Below are 19,724 nucleotides of genomic sequence, written 5' to 3'. Positions count from 1 at the left end.
GCCTTGCGCAAAATTATTGATAGTATAGCACCGCTAAAGCAAAAAAGGGCCCCTAAAAGGCGCACCCCATGGTTTACAGAAGAAATTAGAGCTCATAAATTATCATGTAGAAAACTGGAACGCAAATGGCGCGCGACTAAACTTGAGGTTTTCCATCAAGCATGGAGTGATAGTTTAATAACTTATAAACGCATGCTTACCTTAGCTAAAGCTAAATACTACTCAAATCTCATCCGCCTCAACAAAAACGATCCTAAATTTCTGTTTAGTACAGTAGCATCGCTAACCCAACAAGGGACTCCTCCCAGTAGCTCTACCCACTCGGCAGATGATTTTATGAATTTCTTTAATAAGAAAATTGAACTCATTAGAAAGGAGATTAAAGACAACGCATCCCAGCTACAACTGGGTTCTATTAACACAAATACGACTGTATATACGACGGACACTGCCCTCCAAAATAGTCTCTCTATTTTTGATAAAATAACATTAGAGGAATTATTACAGCGTGTAAGTGGGATAAAACAAACAACATGTTTACTTGACCCACTTCCTGGGAAACTTATCAAGGAACTGTTTGTATTATTAGGTCCATCAGTGTTAAATATTATAAACTTATCACTTTCCTCCGGCACTGTTCCCCTAGCATTCAAAAAAGCGGTTATTCATCCTCTGCACAAAAGACCTAACCTTGATCCTGACCTCATGGTAAACTACCGACCGGTCTCCCACCTTCCGTTTATTTCCAAAATTCTCGAAAAAATTGTTGCACAGCAGCTAAATGAACACTTAGTGACTAACAATCTCTGTGAACCTTTTCAATCCGGTTTCAGGGCAAATCACTCTACGGAGACAGCCCTCGCAAAAATGACTAATGATCTATTGCTAACGATGGATTCTGATGCGTCATCTATGTTGCTGCTTCTTGATCTTAGCGCCGCTTTCGATACAGTCGATCATAATATTTTATTAGAGCGTATCAAAACACGTATTGGTATGTCAGACTTAGCCTTGTCTTGGTTTAACTCTTATCTTACTGACCGGATGCAGTGCGTCTCCCATAACAATGTGACCTCGGACTATGTCAAGGTAACATGCGGAGTTCCCCAGGGTTCGGTTCTTGGCCCTGCACTCTTTAGTATTTACATGCTGCCGCTGGGTGACATCATACGCAAGTACGGTGTTAGCTTTCACTGTTATGCTGATGACACTCAACTCTACATGCCCCTAAAGCTGACCAACACGCCGGATTGTAGTCAGCTGGAGGCGTGTCTTAATGAAATTAAACAATGGATGTCCGCTAACTTTTTGCAACTCAACGCTAAAACGGAAATGCTGATTATCGGTCCTGCTAGACACCAACATCTATTTAATAATACCACCTTAACATTTGACAACCAAACAATTACACAAGGCGACTCGGTAAATAATCTGGGTATTATCTTTGACCCAACTGTCTCGTTTGAGTCACACATTAAGAGTGTTACTAAAACGGTCTTCTTTCATCTCCGTAATATCGCTAAAGTTCGTTCCATCTTGTCCACTAGCGACGCTGAGATCATTATTCATGCGTTCGTTACGTCTCGTCTCGATTACTGTAACGTATTATTTTCGGGTCTCCCTATGTCTAGCATTAAAAGATTACAGTTGGTACAAAATGCGGCTGCAAGGCTTTTGACAAAAACAAGAAAGTTTGATCATATTACGCCTATACTGGCTCACCTGCACTGGCTTCCTGTGCACTTAAGATGCGACTTTAAGGTTTTACTACTTACGTATAAAATACTACACGGTTTAGCTCCAGCCTATCTCGCCGATTGTATTGTACCATATGTCCCGACAAGAAATCTGCGTTCAAAGAACTCCGGCTTATTAGTGATTCCCAGAGCCAAAAAAAAGTCTGCGGGCTATAGAGCGTTTTCTATTCAGGCTCCAGTACTCTGGAATGCCCTCCCGGTAACAGTTAGAGATGCTACCTCAGTAGAAGCATTTAAGTCCCATCTTAAAACTCATTTGTATAATCTATCCTTTAAATAGACCCCCCTTTTTTAGACCAGTTGATCTGCCGTTTCTTTTCTTCTCTCCTCTTCTCCCCTGTCCCTTGCGAGGGGGAGTTGCATAGGTCCGGTGGCCATGGATGAAGTGCTGGCTGTCCAGAGTCGGGACCCCGGGTGGACCACTAGCCTGTGCATCGGTTGGGGACATCTCTGCGCTGCTGACCCGTCTCCGCTCGGGATGGTTTCCTGTTGGCCCCGCTGTGGACTGGACTCCCGCTGATGTGTTGGATCCACTGTGGACTGGACTTTCACAATGTTATGTCAGACCCACTCGACATCCATTGCTTTCGGTCTCCCCTAGAGGGGGGGGGGTTACCCACATATGCGGTCCTCTCCAAGGTTTCTCATAGTCATTCACCGACGTCCCACTGGGGTGAGTTTTTCCTTGCCCGTATGTGGGCTCTGTACCAAGGATGTCGTTGTGGCTTGTACAGCCCTTTGAGACACTTGTGATTTAGGGCTATATAAATAAACATTGATTGATTGACAGAAAAAGCATTTAACGAGCGTTGTGGCTTGGAAGTCGGCGTTAAATCCTTCATTTACGCATTTTTACTTATTCGCATATCGTGTGAAAAAACAAAAAATGTATTATTTGCGTCAGACTCGTCTCAGTGAACTTTAAAGCTTCTCAGGCTTAGCTTAGCTTGCTAGTTAGCTTAGCCTGCGCGCTAAGAGACGCGGAAGTTATCAACAACTAGATCAAGTGTTAGTGTATAAAATATTGAGAGATTTGACGGCTACATGTATTGTTTAAGTACAACAAAGGAGGGGGAGGTGGCAAAATAACCTAATAAGGAAAGAAATACCAAGATTACGGGTAAATAATACTGGAATGTCCGGCAAAAAACCCCAAAAGAAAGCAGACTGACCCCTAGTAGCCTGGTCCTTGTAAGTTGTAGCCTTATGAAGGCGCAGTACAGCAGGCGAATAATGTACAAAATATATGTCTTTGTATTGAAAAGTCTTGCAGACAGCATTTTGTGACTGTCTTGAAAAGTTGATTAAATGGCAACATGAAAATTATAGGGTTTATTGGTTTTTAAAAACCAAATTTTAAACGAAACCGGTTTTCGAAAATAGCTAGCTAGGCTATAGACTATATAGTATATACCGCATGTTATTTTTGTACAACAACAACTTCAGCTGTCGAACGTTATAAAGTACAAATTAAACAAGTACAACATTAGCACGGACGTATAGCCAAGTTGTGGTTAAGAAGGTGGATTTTTGTTCCTTATATTTACCAGAAACGAAGTGATCCGAACACACGACCCGGGACTTTGGGGGACTTCAGTGAGAACCGTCCTCGTTTTCCCGGTGTAAAGCTGCGAGCCATTTGTCTCGTCTCTGTGGGCTTTTATCACGCTTTGGCAGAACAAAATACAACCTTTGTTTTCCCTGTTTCCAGTTGTGGTTAGCACAACCAAAAACAACACAGTTTTTCGGCATTTTGGAGGCAGAATGACGGGTTTAATCAGCGTAGGTCGACAGGTTAAAGAGTAATGGCAACGGTTTGTTTTCAACGCCAGTCTAGTTGCTATGGCTCGAAGAACCCGTATGTAGCTCAGTTGCCCGGATGTCGGCCCTCACCTATATACAAGACGCGGTCTAAACAATCTTTTCAGAAATATATCTACTACTATTCACGCTAAAGAGTAAACACAAACCACGAACTGACGAAGTTTACTAAAAAAGTATGGAGTCGCTTGGCTTTGTTTATCCCTCACGAACTTTGACCTCGACAAATTGGACATGCGCAGAAGCCAACTTGGAAGTGGTCCATTGAAAGGTTGCTAGCGCGACCTCCTGTACTGTAGAATGTAGTATGGACCATAGGACAGGACGAAGAAGTCCCGTTAAGAAGCTGTGGAGGCCTAAGATGCTCTACTAGTCTGCTGGAAATCCAAAGAAGACGAAGGAGTAAAAAGCAAAATGGCGTTTGACAGAGAAGGCCTAAACGTGGCCACTGGCCATTATTGTTTCTGTATTTGTATTTAGTGCATACATGTACGCATGTATGTCGTGTAATAGATGAAACATTGTTAGTCATTGTTTGTATCCGGATACATTAGTCTGAGCGCACTTCATGTGCTAGCTTAGCTTGCTAGTTAGCTTAGCTTGTTAGCTGCTAACAAAGAGACGCGGACGTTATCAACACATCGCTAAGTAGAGATCAAATGTGAGTGTAAAGTGTTGTGATTGTGTGAAAATGTGCGAAAGAACGATAGCAAAGTATGAGGAGGAACTTTGTCCAACAAAAGAGGAGAAGGAGCGACAACATCAACTACTAGACGCTGTTTTCAAGAAACATCAAGTTGTGTTACACAGAACAGGTTTGTTTACTTCTTACTCTCACATCTTTATTAACTTTATATTTCATTATTAACACTTTTCTTCAATAGGAAGATGCTTTGTCTTGTGGGGATGATGCAATGCTTTGATTTAGATTCTTCATGAAAACAAGACAGTTTGAGGTTGATGTTCCCCTCAGTTTGTAACAATGTGTGATTGATTGATTGAAGGACTTATGAGAAGTTTGCATAGGAAAGGGTACAGTTTCATCACGGTACACATTCACGGCTACAAGAAAGCCTGAGCTTGTTTCAGATGAAATATTTGTTCACTCACACAGATAGAACACAAAGTATGTAGAAAGTAGCATTTAAATACAAATATACTGCAAGAAAATAATAATATATAGAAAGCAAAAGGTTTCGTATATTCCCAGTTACGAGTAGCCGCAACCTGTAATGTATTTTCAAAGCGACTTTGAATGAAGTAATTTACACTCCTTTATGGCTATTAATAGGGAGTTCCACATTTTGGTGGTATAGCAGGCAAACGAATTAGAACCTTTTTGGAGTGAAATCTGGGTTGAATGTGATTTGTACAACTACCTCTGGTGTTATAATGGTGAATATAGTTTGAAGTATTGGTATGGTGTATCTTGTACACCAAACTAACTGCAAGAAGATGTACTCTGTCACCTACCAAGAGCCTCCCCACGTTAAGGAAATGGTTGGCGGGAAGGTGAGCCCGAGATGGACGGTTGAGTAGAAGCCCAATCATTTTGTTTTGGGCTGTCTGGCGTTTGTTTTTCAGGACTTTTAAGGCGTCACGGTACCAAACATGAACTCTGTACTCAAAGTGGGGTTAAATGAGTGCTTGTGTTAATCTTAAACGTATTTCTACCTGCCAGTTTAGAACCAGGGTTGTACGGTACCGGTATTAGTATAATACCGCAATACTAATTAATCATATTCGGTACTATACCGCCTCTAAAAAGTATTAGTTCTATGATTTCATCAATATTTTTGGCATCACAACATCTTCTTTCATTTAAAAAAAATTATATTATGTTTATAAACTCGGGAAATATGTCCCTGGACGCATGAGGACTTTGAACATGACCAATGTATGATCCTGTCACTATTTGGTATCAGATTGATACTCCAATTTGTGGTATCATCCAAAACTAATGTAAAGTCTCAAACAACAGAAAAATAGGTGATTATTACATTTTAACAGAAGTGTAGATAGCACATGTTAAAACAGAAAATAAGCAGATATTAACAGTAAATGACCAAGTAGATTAATAATCCATTTTCTACCACTTGTCCTTAATAATTTTGACAAAATAATAGCATATAAATGACACAATATGTTACTGCATATGTCAGCAGACTAAATTAGGAGCTTTTGTTTGTTTACTTATTACTAAAAGACAAGTTGTCTAGTATGTTCACTATTTTATTTAAGGACTAACTTGAAATAAGAAACATATGTTTAATGTACCCTAAGATTTTTTTTTGTTAAAATAAAGCCAATAATGCACTTTTTTGTGGTCCCTTTTATTTAGAAAAATATCAAAATACATTTTGGTACAGGTCCCGGTACCAAAATATTGGTATCGAGACAACACTAGTAAGAACAGAATTCGTTGGTTGATTCTTTGACTACCTTAGTAGTCATTTTTTCACTGGAGAGATTAGTCTCGACAATGCAGCCAAGATAGGTTATGTAATTTTTGTTTGTTATAATATTGTCACCCACTTTGACTGTGAAGTTATCTACTTTTCTGAGTGGAGGAATTGACCCAAAAACCTGTGTACTTGCAAGTACTGGGGCGAGTCTTAATTTGCCGGTTTGTCATTGAAAGCCTTGCTAGTCTAGGTCTTGAGGATTGTAGCTTTGCTTGTTTTGTGGCCGTCAGCCTCGGTTCTATGTTCTTTACGGGTATAGACAATTATGGAATGATCACTTAAGCCGCATACAGTAGTTCCACTTGTGGTGATCTTAGACTGGTCAGAAGTATCGACGAGGTCTATGAAGGTTTAAAAGGACTCACTCACCCTGGTAGTTTGCTTAATGAGCTAAGTGAGGCAATGTTGGTGGCACAGCTTAGTGAAGGTTTTAAAAATTGGTGCATCCTTTCGGGACATATCTGTGTTCCAGTCCCAAGAAGATGTAAACATGTTGATACAGGTTTACAAAACTTACACAGTAACCAAATACATTTTATTCTGTAATCAAATCTTATTCAAGTTGTAATTTCACTTCCTAAATCTGACTTACGTGCATCAATAAGTGAAAGTAAACATTTATTTTCAATAACCAAAGTAGTCAAAGTATTAAAACAACATAAAGGTGACTGACTTTCCTTCAGCGTGTCATAGATGGTCTCTAATTCCTAAAAAGGAATTGTTGATGGAAAACTCCATAAAAACACCACATAGTAAAACATGTTTTGGTAAAAGTTCCTTTTGGCCCCGCCAACAAAATGAGCACAACAAACAACAAACCCTGTTTCTATATGAGTTGGAAAATTGGGTTACATGTAAATATAAACGGAATACAATGATTTGCAAATCCTTTTCAACCCATATTCAATTGAATATGCTGCAAAGACAAGATATTTGATGTTCAAACTCATAAACTTTGGTTTTTTTTGCAAATAATAATTAACTTAGAATTTCATGGCTGCAACACGTGCCAAAGTAGTTGGGAAAGGGCATGTTCACCACTGTGTTACATGGCCTTTCCTTTTAACAACACTCAGTAAACGTTTGGGAACTGAGGAGACACATTTTTGAAGCTTCTCAGGTGGAATTCTTTCCTATTCTTGCTTGATGTGCAGCTTAAGTTGTTCAACAGTCCGGGGGTCTCCTTTGTGCTATTTTAGGCTTCATAATGCGCCACACATTTTCAATGGGAGACAGGTCTGGACTACAGGCAGGCCAGTTTGGTAACCGCACTCTTTTACTATGAAGCCACGTTGATGTAACACGTGGCTTGGCATTGTCTTGCTGAAATAAGCAGGGGCGTCCATGGTACGTTGTTTGGATGGCAACATATGTTGCTCCAAAACCTGTATGTACCTTTCAGCATTAATGGAGCCTTCACAGATGTGTAAGTTACCCATGTCTTGGGCACTAATACACCCCCATACCATCACACATGCTGCCTTTTCAACTTTGCGCCTATAACAATCCGGATGGTTCTTTTCCTCTTTGGTCCGGAGGACACGACGTCCACAGTTTCCAAAAACAATTTGAAATGTGGACTCGTCAGACCACAGAACACTTTTACACTTTGTTTCAGTCCATCTTAGATGAGCTCAGGCCCAGCTAAGCCGACGGCATTTCTGGGTGTTGTTGATAAACGGTTTTCATATGAGAGTTTTAACTTGCACTTACAGATGTAGCGACCAACTGTAGTTACTGACAGTGGGTTTCTGAAGTGTTCCTGAGCCCATGTGGTGATGTCCTTTACACACTGCTGTCGCTTGTTGATGCGGTACAGCCTGAGGGATCGAAGGTCACAGGCTTAGCTGCTTACGTGCAGTGATTTCTCCAGATTCTCTGAACCCTTTGATGATATTACGGAGCGTAGATGGTGAAATCCCTAAATTCCTTGCAATAGCTGGTTGAGAAAGGTTTTTCTTAAACTGTTCAACAATTTGCTCACACATTTGTTGACAAAGTGGTGACCCTCGCCCCATCCTTGTTTGTGAATGACTGAGCATTTCATGGAATCTACTTTTATACCCAATCATGGCACCCACCTGTTCCCAATTTGCCTGTTCACCTGTGGGATGTTCCAAATAAGTGTTTGATGAACATTCCTCAACTTTATCAGTATCTATTGCCACCTTTCCCAACTTCTTTGTCACGTGTTGCTGGCATCAAATTCTAAAGTTAATGATTATTTGCAAAAAAAAAAAAGTTTATCAGTTTGAACATCAAATATGTTGTCTTTGTAGCATATTCAACTGAATATGGGTTGAAAAGGATTTGCAAATCATTGTATTCCGTTTATATTTACATCTAACACAATTTCCCAACTCATATGGAAACGGGGTTTGTATTTTGCATGATGACAATAACATACCATTTAAGTGATTTTGGAATTAGATTTCTTATTTCCATGTTATTGAAGTTATGGTAATGTCTATGTCATTATAAGATTGTTAAGTTTAGAGATAAAGTTCAGGTGTCATAGACCGTATACAGAATAAAATATTTACACACTTTACATCAGTGAGTGTAAAGTTAAGAATGCCTCAATCAATGCTGCCTCGTATTTATAAAAAACTTTTCAAATTGCCCCCATCCCCATCAAATTTCCAAGTCCGTTTTCGTACTCACTTTTTAATAATATTTAGTGGCTGGAACAAAAGGAAGTATTTCCCGTATTTGTATTGGTTGTTTTGCTACACACTTTTAACACAACACACAAAAGATCACAAATAATGTCATTGTGTTAACAGTCAGTCCAAAACTATTTATATTCTCTCTTTATCTTATTTACTTATTTACCCAACAGACATCCAGCAGCCGGCCGACACTAAAGAGGAAGAGGAGGATCCACAGCCCCCCCACATTAAAGAGGAAGAGGAGGAAGTGTGGATCACTCAGGAGGAAGAGTGTCTTCTCGGGCAGGAGGAGGCTGATCTCACCAAGTTTCCACTGACTGTTGTCTCTGTGAAGACTGAAGAGCATGAAGACAAACCACCTGAGTCCTCACAGCTTCATCACAGTCCAAGTAAGCACAACATCCACATATCATTTTATTCTCAGGGCATTCAATCCATCACAACTGGACTGTTCACTTTGTCTTAGAAGACGTTTGTCCTCTCATCCAAGTAGGCTTCATCAGTTCATGCTCATATATAGGGCTGATGTTTGTTAAGAAATTATCGATTTCGATGCCGCTATCAAACCGATTCTCTTATCGAATTCAGATAGGTTGTTGTAAAGGGGGGAAAAAACACACAATACATGGTTTGACAAAAGCTCACTTTTATTTTTTAAGAATAAAATAAAATAAATAAATAAATATTGACTGTTAGTGCCCCTTTTAAAGACCTACTGAAAGCCACTACTACCGACCACGCAGTCTGATAGTTTATATATCAATGATGAAATCTTAACATTGCAACACATGCCAATACGGCCGGGTTAACTTATAAAGTGCAATTTTAAATTTCCCGCGACACTTCCGGTTGAAAACGTCTAGATATGATGACGTATGCGCGTGACATCACAGAGAGAACGGAAGTATTCGGACCCCATTGGATCCAATACAAAAAAGCTCTGTTTTCATCCTAAAATTCCACAGTATTCTGGACATCTGTGTTGGTGAATCTTTTGCAATTTGTTTAATGAACAATGGAGACTGCAAAGAAGAAAGCTGTAGGTGTGATCGGTGTATTAGCGGCGGACTACAGCAACACAACCAAGAGGACTTTGAGATGGATAGCAGACGCGCTAGCCGGCGACCTCACCTTGACTTCCTCCATCTCCGGGCCGCCGACTGCATCGGTGATCGGGTGAAGTCCTTTGTCGCTCCGTCGATCGCTGGAACGCAGGTGAGCACGGGTGTTGATGAGCAGATGAGGGCTGGCTGGCGTAGGTGGAGAGCTAATGTTTTTAGCATAGCTCTGTGAGGTCCCGTTGCTAAGTTAGCTTCAATGGCGTCGTTAGCAACAGCATTGTTAAGCTTTGCCAGGCTGGGAATTATTAACCGTGTATTTACATGTCCATGGTTTAATAGTATTGTTGATCTTCTGTCTATCCTTCCAGTCAGGGGTTTATTTATTTTGTTTCTATCTGCATTTGAGCCCGATGCTATCACGTTAGCTCCGTAGCTAAAGTGTTTCGCCGATGTATTGTCGTGGAGATAAAAGTCACTCTGAATGTCCATTTCGCGTTCTCGACTCATTTTCAAGAGGATATAGTATCCGAGGTGGTTTAAAATACAAATCTGTGATCCACAATAGAAAAAGGAGAAAGTGTGGAATCCAATGAGCCCTTGTACCTAAGTTACGGCCAGAGCGAAAAAAGATACGTCCTGCACTGCACTCTAGTCCTTCACTCTCACGTTCCTCATACACAAATCTTTCATCCTCGCTCAAATTAATGGGGTAATCGTCGCTTTCTCGGTCCGAATCTCTCTCGCTGCATTGTAAACAATAGGAAAATGTGAGCAGCCCTTCCTCCTGTGACGTCACGCTACTTCCGGTATAGACAAGGCTTTTTTTTTATCAGCGACCAAAAGTTGCAAACTTTATCGTCGTTGTTCTCTACTAAATCCTTTCAGCAAAAATATGGCAATATCGCGAAATGATGAACACATAGAATGGATCTGCTATCCCCGTTTAAATAAAAAATAATAATTTCAGTAGGCCTTTAAGTGGGCCACCTAAGAAAAATGCATGCAGGGAAAATCCTGCATTAATTTGTATTGTACAGCACTTTACATTTGAAATAAATCTCTGAGTAATGGTGTTGTTTACTTTTTGCTCCATTACATGTCAGCAAAATACAATTATTAGCCTACTTGTATTCGTCTGTGTTCACCAAGTTGGAGGGGAGGAGATTTTTCACCATCATTTTCATTAGCTTGCGAGTAATTTTGTTACTCTCCTCCTCACTCATCTTGTTGCGCTCTGCGTTATACCTCGCCATGGTAAATGGGTTAACGCTCTGTGCTACAGAGCAAACGCTGCTCTGGTCACGCTGGCTGTCATGAATGTCATCATCTGAAATCGGATAATGTTAACATTATCTTAATTCACATCTTGCAAGCACTAGTTTATTAGACAGACCTGCAAACTCTGTAGTGGTGTAGGCTACAAGATACCGTTAACGTTATCAGACACATACAACAAGGCTAACGTTACCGTTACAACTGACTATGCTTAGGTAACGTTAGTCTAGCTAACATTACTGCAGTCCTGGTTGACATAAGAGGAAACGTTATTTTAGCGTAAAGGCTACAAGTGAGCAGATATGGAAATTACCCGGCAACAGTTAACGGTAGTTACTCACCGGCACTATCACTGGGACTGCAGGTTGAAGCAGAGGAAGAGGGGCGTGCTTCGTCATCTCTGTCGCTGCTTCTTGACGTGTCGAAGACACGATACGTTTCTCTAACCTTCAGATTATGTACGGCCCGAACATGTTTCAAAATATTTGTTGTACTGCTCCCCTTACAGGAAAGCGAAGCCTGGCAATAATTGCAGATAGCCGTTTCCTCGTCGTATTTCTTAGTAAAGTGAAGCCATGCCTTGGAGCGTTTTTTCCGGTCCATTGTTGTTGCTGCTTTTGTATCTGCCGCCGAACGACTGAGCTACGTCATTTCCTGTGACGTGCCACAGGACATTTCCTGTGACACGGGATTCGTTCCCAGGGATTCGAATAAAGAACCAAATCTTTCTCTTTACTTTAGTGGCTTCGATAACGGGAACCGTTTCTCAAAAAGGGATTTGAATCCATGTAATCGGTTCTTTTCTTATCGAACAATCGATAGAACCGGTTTTCGAACATCATCCCTACTCATAGACTTAGTCTTGAATCTAATCATTGGAATTTAGAGGGGAACTGCACTTTTTGGGGGAGTTTTTTCTATCATTCACAATCATTATAAAAGACATGACGATGGATATAGTTTTTTAAAATCACATTCGGACTCATAAATGTCAATAAAAGTCCACTTGCAATGGAGCCAATGAGAGGTCCTCTATAACCATCTAAAAAGCGCTAACAATACTCCACTTGCATTTCGTGGCTTGAATATCAACCAAATTTTTGTGATATTGTTATTATAAGTGCTAACGCAGACAAACTATTTATAGCTTGTGTGTCTATGTTGACATCACCGGCTGGTGAGCTCCTTCCTCGCCTCGGTGCTGGTGAAAGATTATTCCAGATCATGAATCGTGCCTCCCACCTGGATAGTAGACGGATGAGGATGTACTCTGACAAGTTGGTACCCTTTGACAGCCAATTTAGACCCAGCATTGGCGAACGACACGAAAAGACGCTTGGCTTCACCCCCCTTTTCCGTGCGACGATTACGAGTCATTCTTCATCTAAACGGGAATATGACTAGATTCTATCAGTCTGCGTCATAGTGACAGCAGACCTTGTACAGTAAGTGATGTTTTATTATGTTTGTTGGCTCTCATGAAGTCTGCAGTGTGTAATATTCAGTGATGTTGTTAAAAAAAAGCGAATGTCGTGATGCGTTTTTGAAATGAATGCACTAATGAGCAAAAATATGTAAATATTACATCTTTTAAAAAATATACCTGTTACTAAATGACATATATACCTACTGCATGTACATAAAACCTTAATGGAGGTGTTTGGATGCTTTTTAAGTTCTTTGTAGGCAGAATAGTGTGACTCTAATAGCCTCTATTGTAAGCAGACTTCTGATCGCATTTATGTACTATTTAGAATGCATAAAAAAGAAAAAAAAACGTGTGTTCTTGATAGGCAAAAAAAAAAAAAAAAGTGCGGTTTCTTGTGAAGTGAAGTATATTTATTTAGCGCTTTTCTCTAGTGTGTGGAAGTGTGTGTGTGAATGGGTGAATGTGGAAAATAGTGTCAAAGCGCTTTGTTCCTTAAAAAGGTAGAAAAGCGCTATACAAGTACGACCCATTTACCATTTACCATAGTGACTCAGAGCGCTTTACATAGTGAAACCCATTATCTAAGTTACATTTAAAGGCCTACTGAAATGACATTTTTTTATTTAAACGGGGATAGCAGATCCATTTTATGTGTCATACTTGATCATTTCGCGATATTGCCATATTTTTGCTGAAAGGATTTAGTAGAGAACGACGAGGATAAAGTTAGCAACTTTTGGTCGCTGATAAACAAAGCCTTGCCTGTACCGGAAGTAGCGGGACGTCACCGGAGGAAGGGCTGCTCACATTTTCCCATTGTGTACAATGCAGCGAGAGAGATTCAGACAGAGGAAGCGACGATTACCCCATTAATTTGAGCGAGGATGAAAGATTCGTGGATGAGGAACGTGAGAGTGAAGGACTAGAGTGCAGTGCAGGACATATCTTTTTTCGCTCTGACCGTAACTTAGGTACAAGGGCTCATTGGATTCCACACTTTCTCCTTTTTCTATTGTGGATCACGGATTTGTATTTTAAACCACCTCGGATACTATATCCTCTTGAAAATGAGAGTCGAGAACGCGAAATGGACATTCACAGTGACTTTTATCTCCACGACAATACATCGGCGAAACACTTTAAGCTACGGAGCTAACGTGATAGCATCGGGCTCAAATGCAGATAGAAACAAAATAAATAAACCCCTGACTGGAAGGATAGACAGAAGATCAACAATACTATTAAACCATGGACATGTAACAACAGCTTAACAATGCTGTTGCTAACGACGCCATTTAAGCTAACTTAGCAACGGGACCTCACAGAGCTATGCTAAAAACATTAGCTCTCCACCTACGCCAGCCAGCCCTCATCTGCTCATCAACACCTGTGCTCACCTGCATTCCAGCGATTGACGGAGCGACAAAGGACTTCACCCGATCACCGATGCGGTCGGCGGCCCGGAGACGGAGGAAGTCAAGGTGAGGTCGCCGGCTAGCGCGTCTGCTATCCATCTCAAAGTCCTCTTGGTTCTGTTGCTGTAGTCCGCCGCTAATACACCGATCCCACCTACAGCTTTCTTCTTTGCAGTCTCCATTGTTCATTAAACAAATTGCAAAATATTCACCAACACAGATGTCCAAAATACTGTGGAATTTTGGGATGAAAACAGAGCTTTTTTGTATTGGATCCAATGGGGTCCGAATACTTCCGTTCTCTCCGTGACGTCACGCGCATACGTCATCATATCTAGACGTTTTCAACCGGAAGTGTCGCGGGAAATTTAAAATTGCACATTGTAAGTTAACCCGGCCGTATTGGCATGTGTTGCAATGTTAAGATTTCATCATTGATATATAAACTATCAGACTGCGTGGTCGGTAGTAGTGGGTTTCAGTAGGCCTTTAAACCAGTGTGGGTGGCACTGGGAGCAGGTGGGTAAAGTACCTTGCCCAAGGACACAACAGCAGTGACTAGGATCGAATTGTCGAGTTGCTGGCACGGCCTCTCTACCAACCGAGCCACGCCGGCCTTAGAATGAATTAAATTCCATCAAAATCTCGTTAAAAATCGTAAATACATCCTAGAAATGTCTCAATAATTCCATTAACAATATTTTTATTTAGGAACTTTCTGTTGTAACGTGTTTCTATCTACACTTCTGTTAAAATGTAATAATCACTTATTCTTCTCTTTTGTTAAAATGTAATAAGCACTTGTTTTGTTGTTTGATACTTTAGTTTTGGCTGATACTACAAAGTTAGGTATCGATCCAGTAGCTACAGGGGCAGTATCGGTCATACCAATGTGGATACTGATATTTAAATTTTTCAAGATCATTCAATGAGTAAATTTTTGTTCGCAATAATAATCAGACAAAAACACAGGATGGTGGTGTTAGAATATCAATTGAATATTAAAATATGGCTGTGAATTAAATCATTTGGTTTATGTCCTTAAAGTTTTCCTTGTTTACTGAGTTTGAAAACAATAACAAAATCAACAAAATATATATAATACAAAATATCGATCAAACCACTGTATCGACCTCATACTGATATTATACTTGGTATTGTTGCCGTCGATTTTTGTATAGATCGGTCCGCATTTGTTTAAATTCAAGAGCTCTAACAGGGTTTCTGTGGGTCATTAAAAAGCATAAAAAGTCATTAAATGGACTTTGCCTAAATAAAGACCTTAAATGGTATTAAAAAACATTAAATACAATATCCAGAGGCATTAAAATATTCATGCAATTGTAAGCCGGCACCCATATAAATGAAAATAAACCTAATCACTTAATTCTTGCCGTCATCAATAAATTGCTATGTTCGTGTGTTTCCTTCTTGGTCTGTGGATTTTAAACTGGACTAAGAGGTCTCACTCGGTGCATCGCTCTCAGCACCTGAGCATGTTTATTCCACAGTAGACTTACATGAACAAAGTGAGCCTCTTGTCAGTCATTCACAATCTTTGTTGCGGCTACTTGCACTTCACCTCCACACGTTTTCCTGTGTGCAGTAATAATAATAATGATAATGGATTAGATTTATATAGCGCTTTTCTAGACACTCAAAGCGAGAACCCATCATTCAGTCACACCTGGTGGTGGTAAACTACTTTAATAGCCACAGCTGCCCTGGCGCCGCTGTTCCACATCCAGTGGAAATCCCCGGTTACACTTACAAACGTTGCTTGGCGAGATAAATGAAGAAACCACGAAGCAAAAGGAAATACACTTTCAACCCACAGCACTCGCAGTGAGCGAACTCGACCACAAGATGGCGTCATAGCAGAGACAACAATACGAATACAGATTTACACTGTAAACAACCTAATCTTTTCTCCAAGTTTATACATCAGTAACTGACATTAAAACCACAGGGGGCGCTGGAGCCTATCCCAGCTGCACTCAAGTGGAAGGGAATTTATGGCAATATAGATTTTAGGCCATATTGCCCATCTCTCATAAAAAGTGGTCTTCTTTTCCTGTGAATAATGTTGTAAAGAGCAGTGTGTTTTTTTCTGGCCAATTCATATAATAACTTGTTATTTTAAGTACATGTAAACTTACTGAATGCCTCATGTGACTGAGCAAATCTGGACATTTCTCAAGCATGTTTGTCCTTTTGTGTCCTTTAGACGTCTGTGAAGAACAACTTCTGCCTGAAAAACAGGAGTGTAGCTTCAGGATGGTGAAGGAGGATCCATCAAAGAGGAAGACCAGGCACCACAGACCCTCTGGTGTCTCCTTTTCCTCTTTGACACAGACCCTTCCCTATAAAAAGGAAGAGGAAGACTCACTGACCCCCCACATTAAAGAGGAAGAGGAGGATCACAGGATCAGTCAGGAGGGAGATCATATTGAAGGACTGGTGGAGTTCCCAGTGATTGGTGTCCCTGTGAAGAGTGAAGATGATGAGGTCAAAGGTGAAAGTGAGGAGAAGAGAGAGGCGGAGCCTCCAAGCAGCAGCTCAACACAACACATGACAACAGAAGCTGATGGAGACCACTGTGGAGGATCACAAGCAGACAAGCTCTTAGCTCCACTATCAGATAGTGAGGACACAACGTCACACTCTCCTGACACTGATGATGAAGACTCTAAAGATAATAAGACATGTCACACTGACAACACCCACTTGAAATGTTCTCACTGTGACAAATGCTTTCATTCCCGTTCTTATCTGAAAATACACATGAGAACACACACTGGAGAAAAACCGTTTTCCTGTTCAGAATGTGGTAAATGTTTTACTAACAGTCAGAGTTTGAAAGTGCACATGAGAACGCACACTGGAGAAAAACCATTTTCCTGCTCAGAATGTGGTAAATGTTTTACAGTAAGTCAGAGTTTAAAAGTACACATGAGAATACACACTGGAGAAAAACCTTTTTCTTGTTCATTCTGTGGTAAAGGTTTTACACAAAAAAATGTGTTAAACGAACACATGCCAATACACACTGGAGAAAAACCTTTCACCTGTTCGATATGTGGTAAAAGTTTTACACACAGTCAGAGTTTGAAAAAACACACAATGTTACACACTGGTGAAAAACCTTTTATCTGTACACTCTGTGGCTCATCTTTTACAAGGAAGGAATATTTGAAAGTGCACATGAGAACACACACTGGTGAAAAGCCTTTTTCCTGTTCAGTCTGTGGTAAAGGTTTTGCAGAAAGTCAACATTTGAAAAAACACACCAGAACACATACTGGAGAAAAATCACATTCCTGTTCAATCTGCAACAGAAGCTTTTGTGAACGATCAACCCTTAGAGCACACATGAGAACACACACAGGAGAGAAAGTGTTGAGTTGCAGTGTGTGTGGTGAAAGATTCTCTTATAAGAAGCAGTGTAAGAAACACAAGTGTGCTGGTGAGAACAGCAGCAGCAAATGAAACTGCAGGATTTGAAATAAACTGTCAAAACTTTAATTTTGAGTTTGTAACAACATCCACACATAAAACATTTGTGACATTGTTGTTTGCCTAACAATCTTTTATTATGCTTCTACATTTATAGATTAGTTATTTTCTATAAGTGTGAGTACATGCAAAGTCATTTATCAACAACACCCAGAAACGCCGCCGGCTTTGCAGGGTCCAAACTCTTCTAAGATGGACTGATGCAAAGTGGAAAAGTGTTTTGTGGTCTGACGAGTCCACATTTCAAATTGTTTTTGGAAACTGTGGACGTCGTGTCCTCCGGAACAAAGAGGAAAAGTACCATCTGGATTGTTATAGGCGCAAGTTTCAAAAGCCAGCATCTGTGATGGTTTGGGGGTGTATTAGTGCCCAAGGCATGGGTAATTTACACATCTGTGAAGGCACCATTAATGCTGAAAGGTACATACAGGTTTTGGAGCAACATATGTTGCCATCCAAGCAACGTCATTTTCATGGACGCCCCTGCTTATTTCAGCAAGACAATGCCAAGCCACATTCTGCACATGTTACAACAGCGTGGCTTCATAGTAAAAGAGTGCGGGTACCAGACTGGCCTGCCTGTAGTCCAGACCTGTCTCCCATTGAAAATGTGTGGCGCATCATGAAACCTAAAATCCCACAACGGAGACCCCCGGACTGTTGAACAACTTAAGCTGTACATCAAGCAAGAAAGGGAAAGAATTCCACCTGAAAAGCTTCAAAAATGTGTCTCCTCAGTTCCCAAACGTTTACTGAGTGTTGTTTAAAGGAAAGGCCATGTAATACAGCGGTAAAAATGCCCCTGTGACAAATTTTTTCCAATGTGTTGCTGCCATTAAATTCAAAGTTAATGATTATTTGCAAAAAATAAAAAAATAATTGCTCAGTTCGAACATTAAATATCTTGTCTTTGTCTTTCGTCTATTAAATTAAAATATAAGTTGGAAAGGATTTGCAAATCATTGTATTCTGTTTTTATTGACCATTTACACAATGTGCCAACTTCACTAGTTTTGGGTTTTAGATTCATAATACAATTTTAGACTTATTCATAATAGTGTTTTCTATAGGTGTTTGAAATATTGAAGTATTACATATTTGTATTTCCAATTGTTAATGATCCCATAGATTAGCACCTTTATATGATATACATATGTACTGGTTCACATCTGAAACATATTCTGGACCACTTCAGGAAGCATATTATTATTTACTTTATACATAATTTGAATGGTTGTCTTTTATACAATTCGAAAATGTGTGACTTTATTACGGAGCCCCTAAAGGGACATGGGGGACATTTTGTATTTTTATTTTTTTAGATGTGTATGTGCGAGATAGTTTTTCGTGCGCACGAGATAGTTTCTTGTGCGCACGAGAAAGCATTGGATGCGTGCGGATGGTTTGAGGTGTGTGTGAAAATGCCAGTTCAGGAGTTAATTTGGCTGTATTTCCAACTAGGACTTTCCCCCATGTGTGTTGTGGCAAAATATGAATGCCTGACAAAAATGTATTTCCTTCGCTGGAGCGCACAGCGCTCGCTGACCCTGCATTTTTGTCTTGGTGTGTCCACAGCAAGACAAACACTGTATCTCCGTGGTTATTGTATCGCTGTGTGTTTGACATTTTTTAAGAATTCATCGTGCCCGGAAATGGACTGTTTGCCTCTTCTGTGGGATTAATGAGATTTAAAGGACCGTTAGTCCGACGTTGATGTGATAAAACCTCTTTCTTGTTTGGAAGATACATACAATTGTAACTGTTGTTTCTTCCTGCACATAATAAATATGTACAACGTGTTTGGATGTATTCATTTATGTAAAATTGTCATTAAATGTAATATTGCCTGACAAAAAGTGATTTGACGTAATATTTTGATATTTACACATCCCATATTTACACACGTGTATTTTACTAGAATACCCTTATGAGCATTACATATATCAAAATCAAGTACCTACTGTACTGTTTACTTGTTGAAATACCCTTTTTAGAGCAAATATCTACCCAAATGACCACTTTGTTGCTGCCAAAAATTGATTTCAAGTAATATTTTGATATTGACACATTGCACATTAGCATTACATATAGGGGCGGTATGGCGTAGTGGGTAGAGCAGCCATGCCAGAAACCTGAGGGTTGCAGGTTTGCTCCCCGCCTCTTACCATCCAAATCGCTGCCGTTGTGTCCTTGGGCAGGACACTTCACCCTTGCCCCCGGTGCCGCTCACACCGGTGAATGAATGATGAATGATAGGTGGTGGTCGGAGGGGCCGTATAGGCGCAAACTGGCAGCCTCGCTTCCGTCAGTCTA

General features: G+C 40.2%; 1 protein-coding gene across 1 annotated transcript; it reads left to right on the top strand.

The window, feature by feature from the left end:
• Nucleotides 1-3,821: 3,821 nt before the first annotated feature.
• On the top strand, nt 3,822-19,204 carry LOC133664576 (zinc finger protein 391-like). The gene is made up of 3 exons (XM_062069304.1): nt 3,822-4,393; nt 8,886-9,104; nt 16,123-19,204. The coding sequence occupies exons 1-3, from the start codon at nt 4,270-4,272 to the stop codon at nt 17,382-17,384; spliced, it is 1,605 nt and encodes a 534-aa protein (XP_061925288.1). The 5' UTR covers nt 3,822-4,269; the 3' UTR covers nt 17,385-19,204.
• Nucleotides 19,205-19,724: the final 520 nt, after the last annotated feature.

The sequence above is a fragment of the Entelurus aequoreus genome, linkage group LG14 (assembly GCF_033978785.1).
Source record: "Entelurus aequoreus isolate RoL-2023_Sb linkage group LG14, RoL_Eaeq_v1.1, whole genome shotgun sequence".
Taxonomy (NCBI): Eukaryota; Metazoa; Chordata; class Actinopteri; order Syngnathiformes; family Syngnathidae; genus Entelurus; species Entelurus aequoreus.
This window is presented reverse-complemented; position numbering and strand designations above follow the sequence as displayed.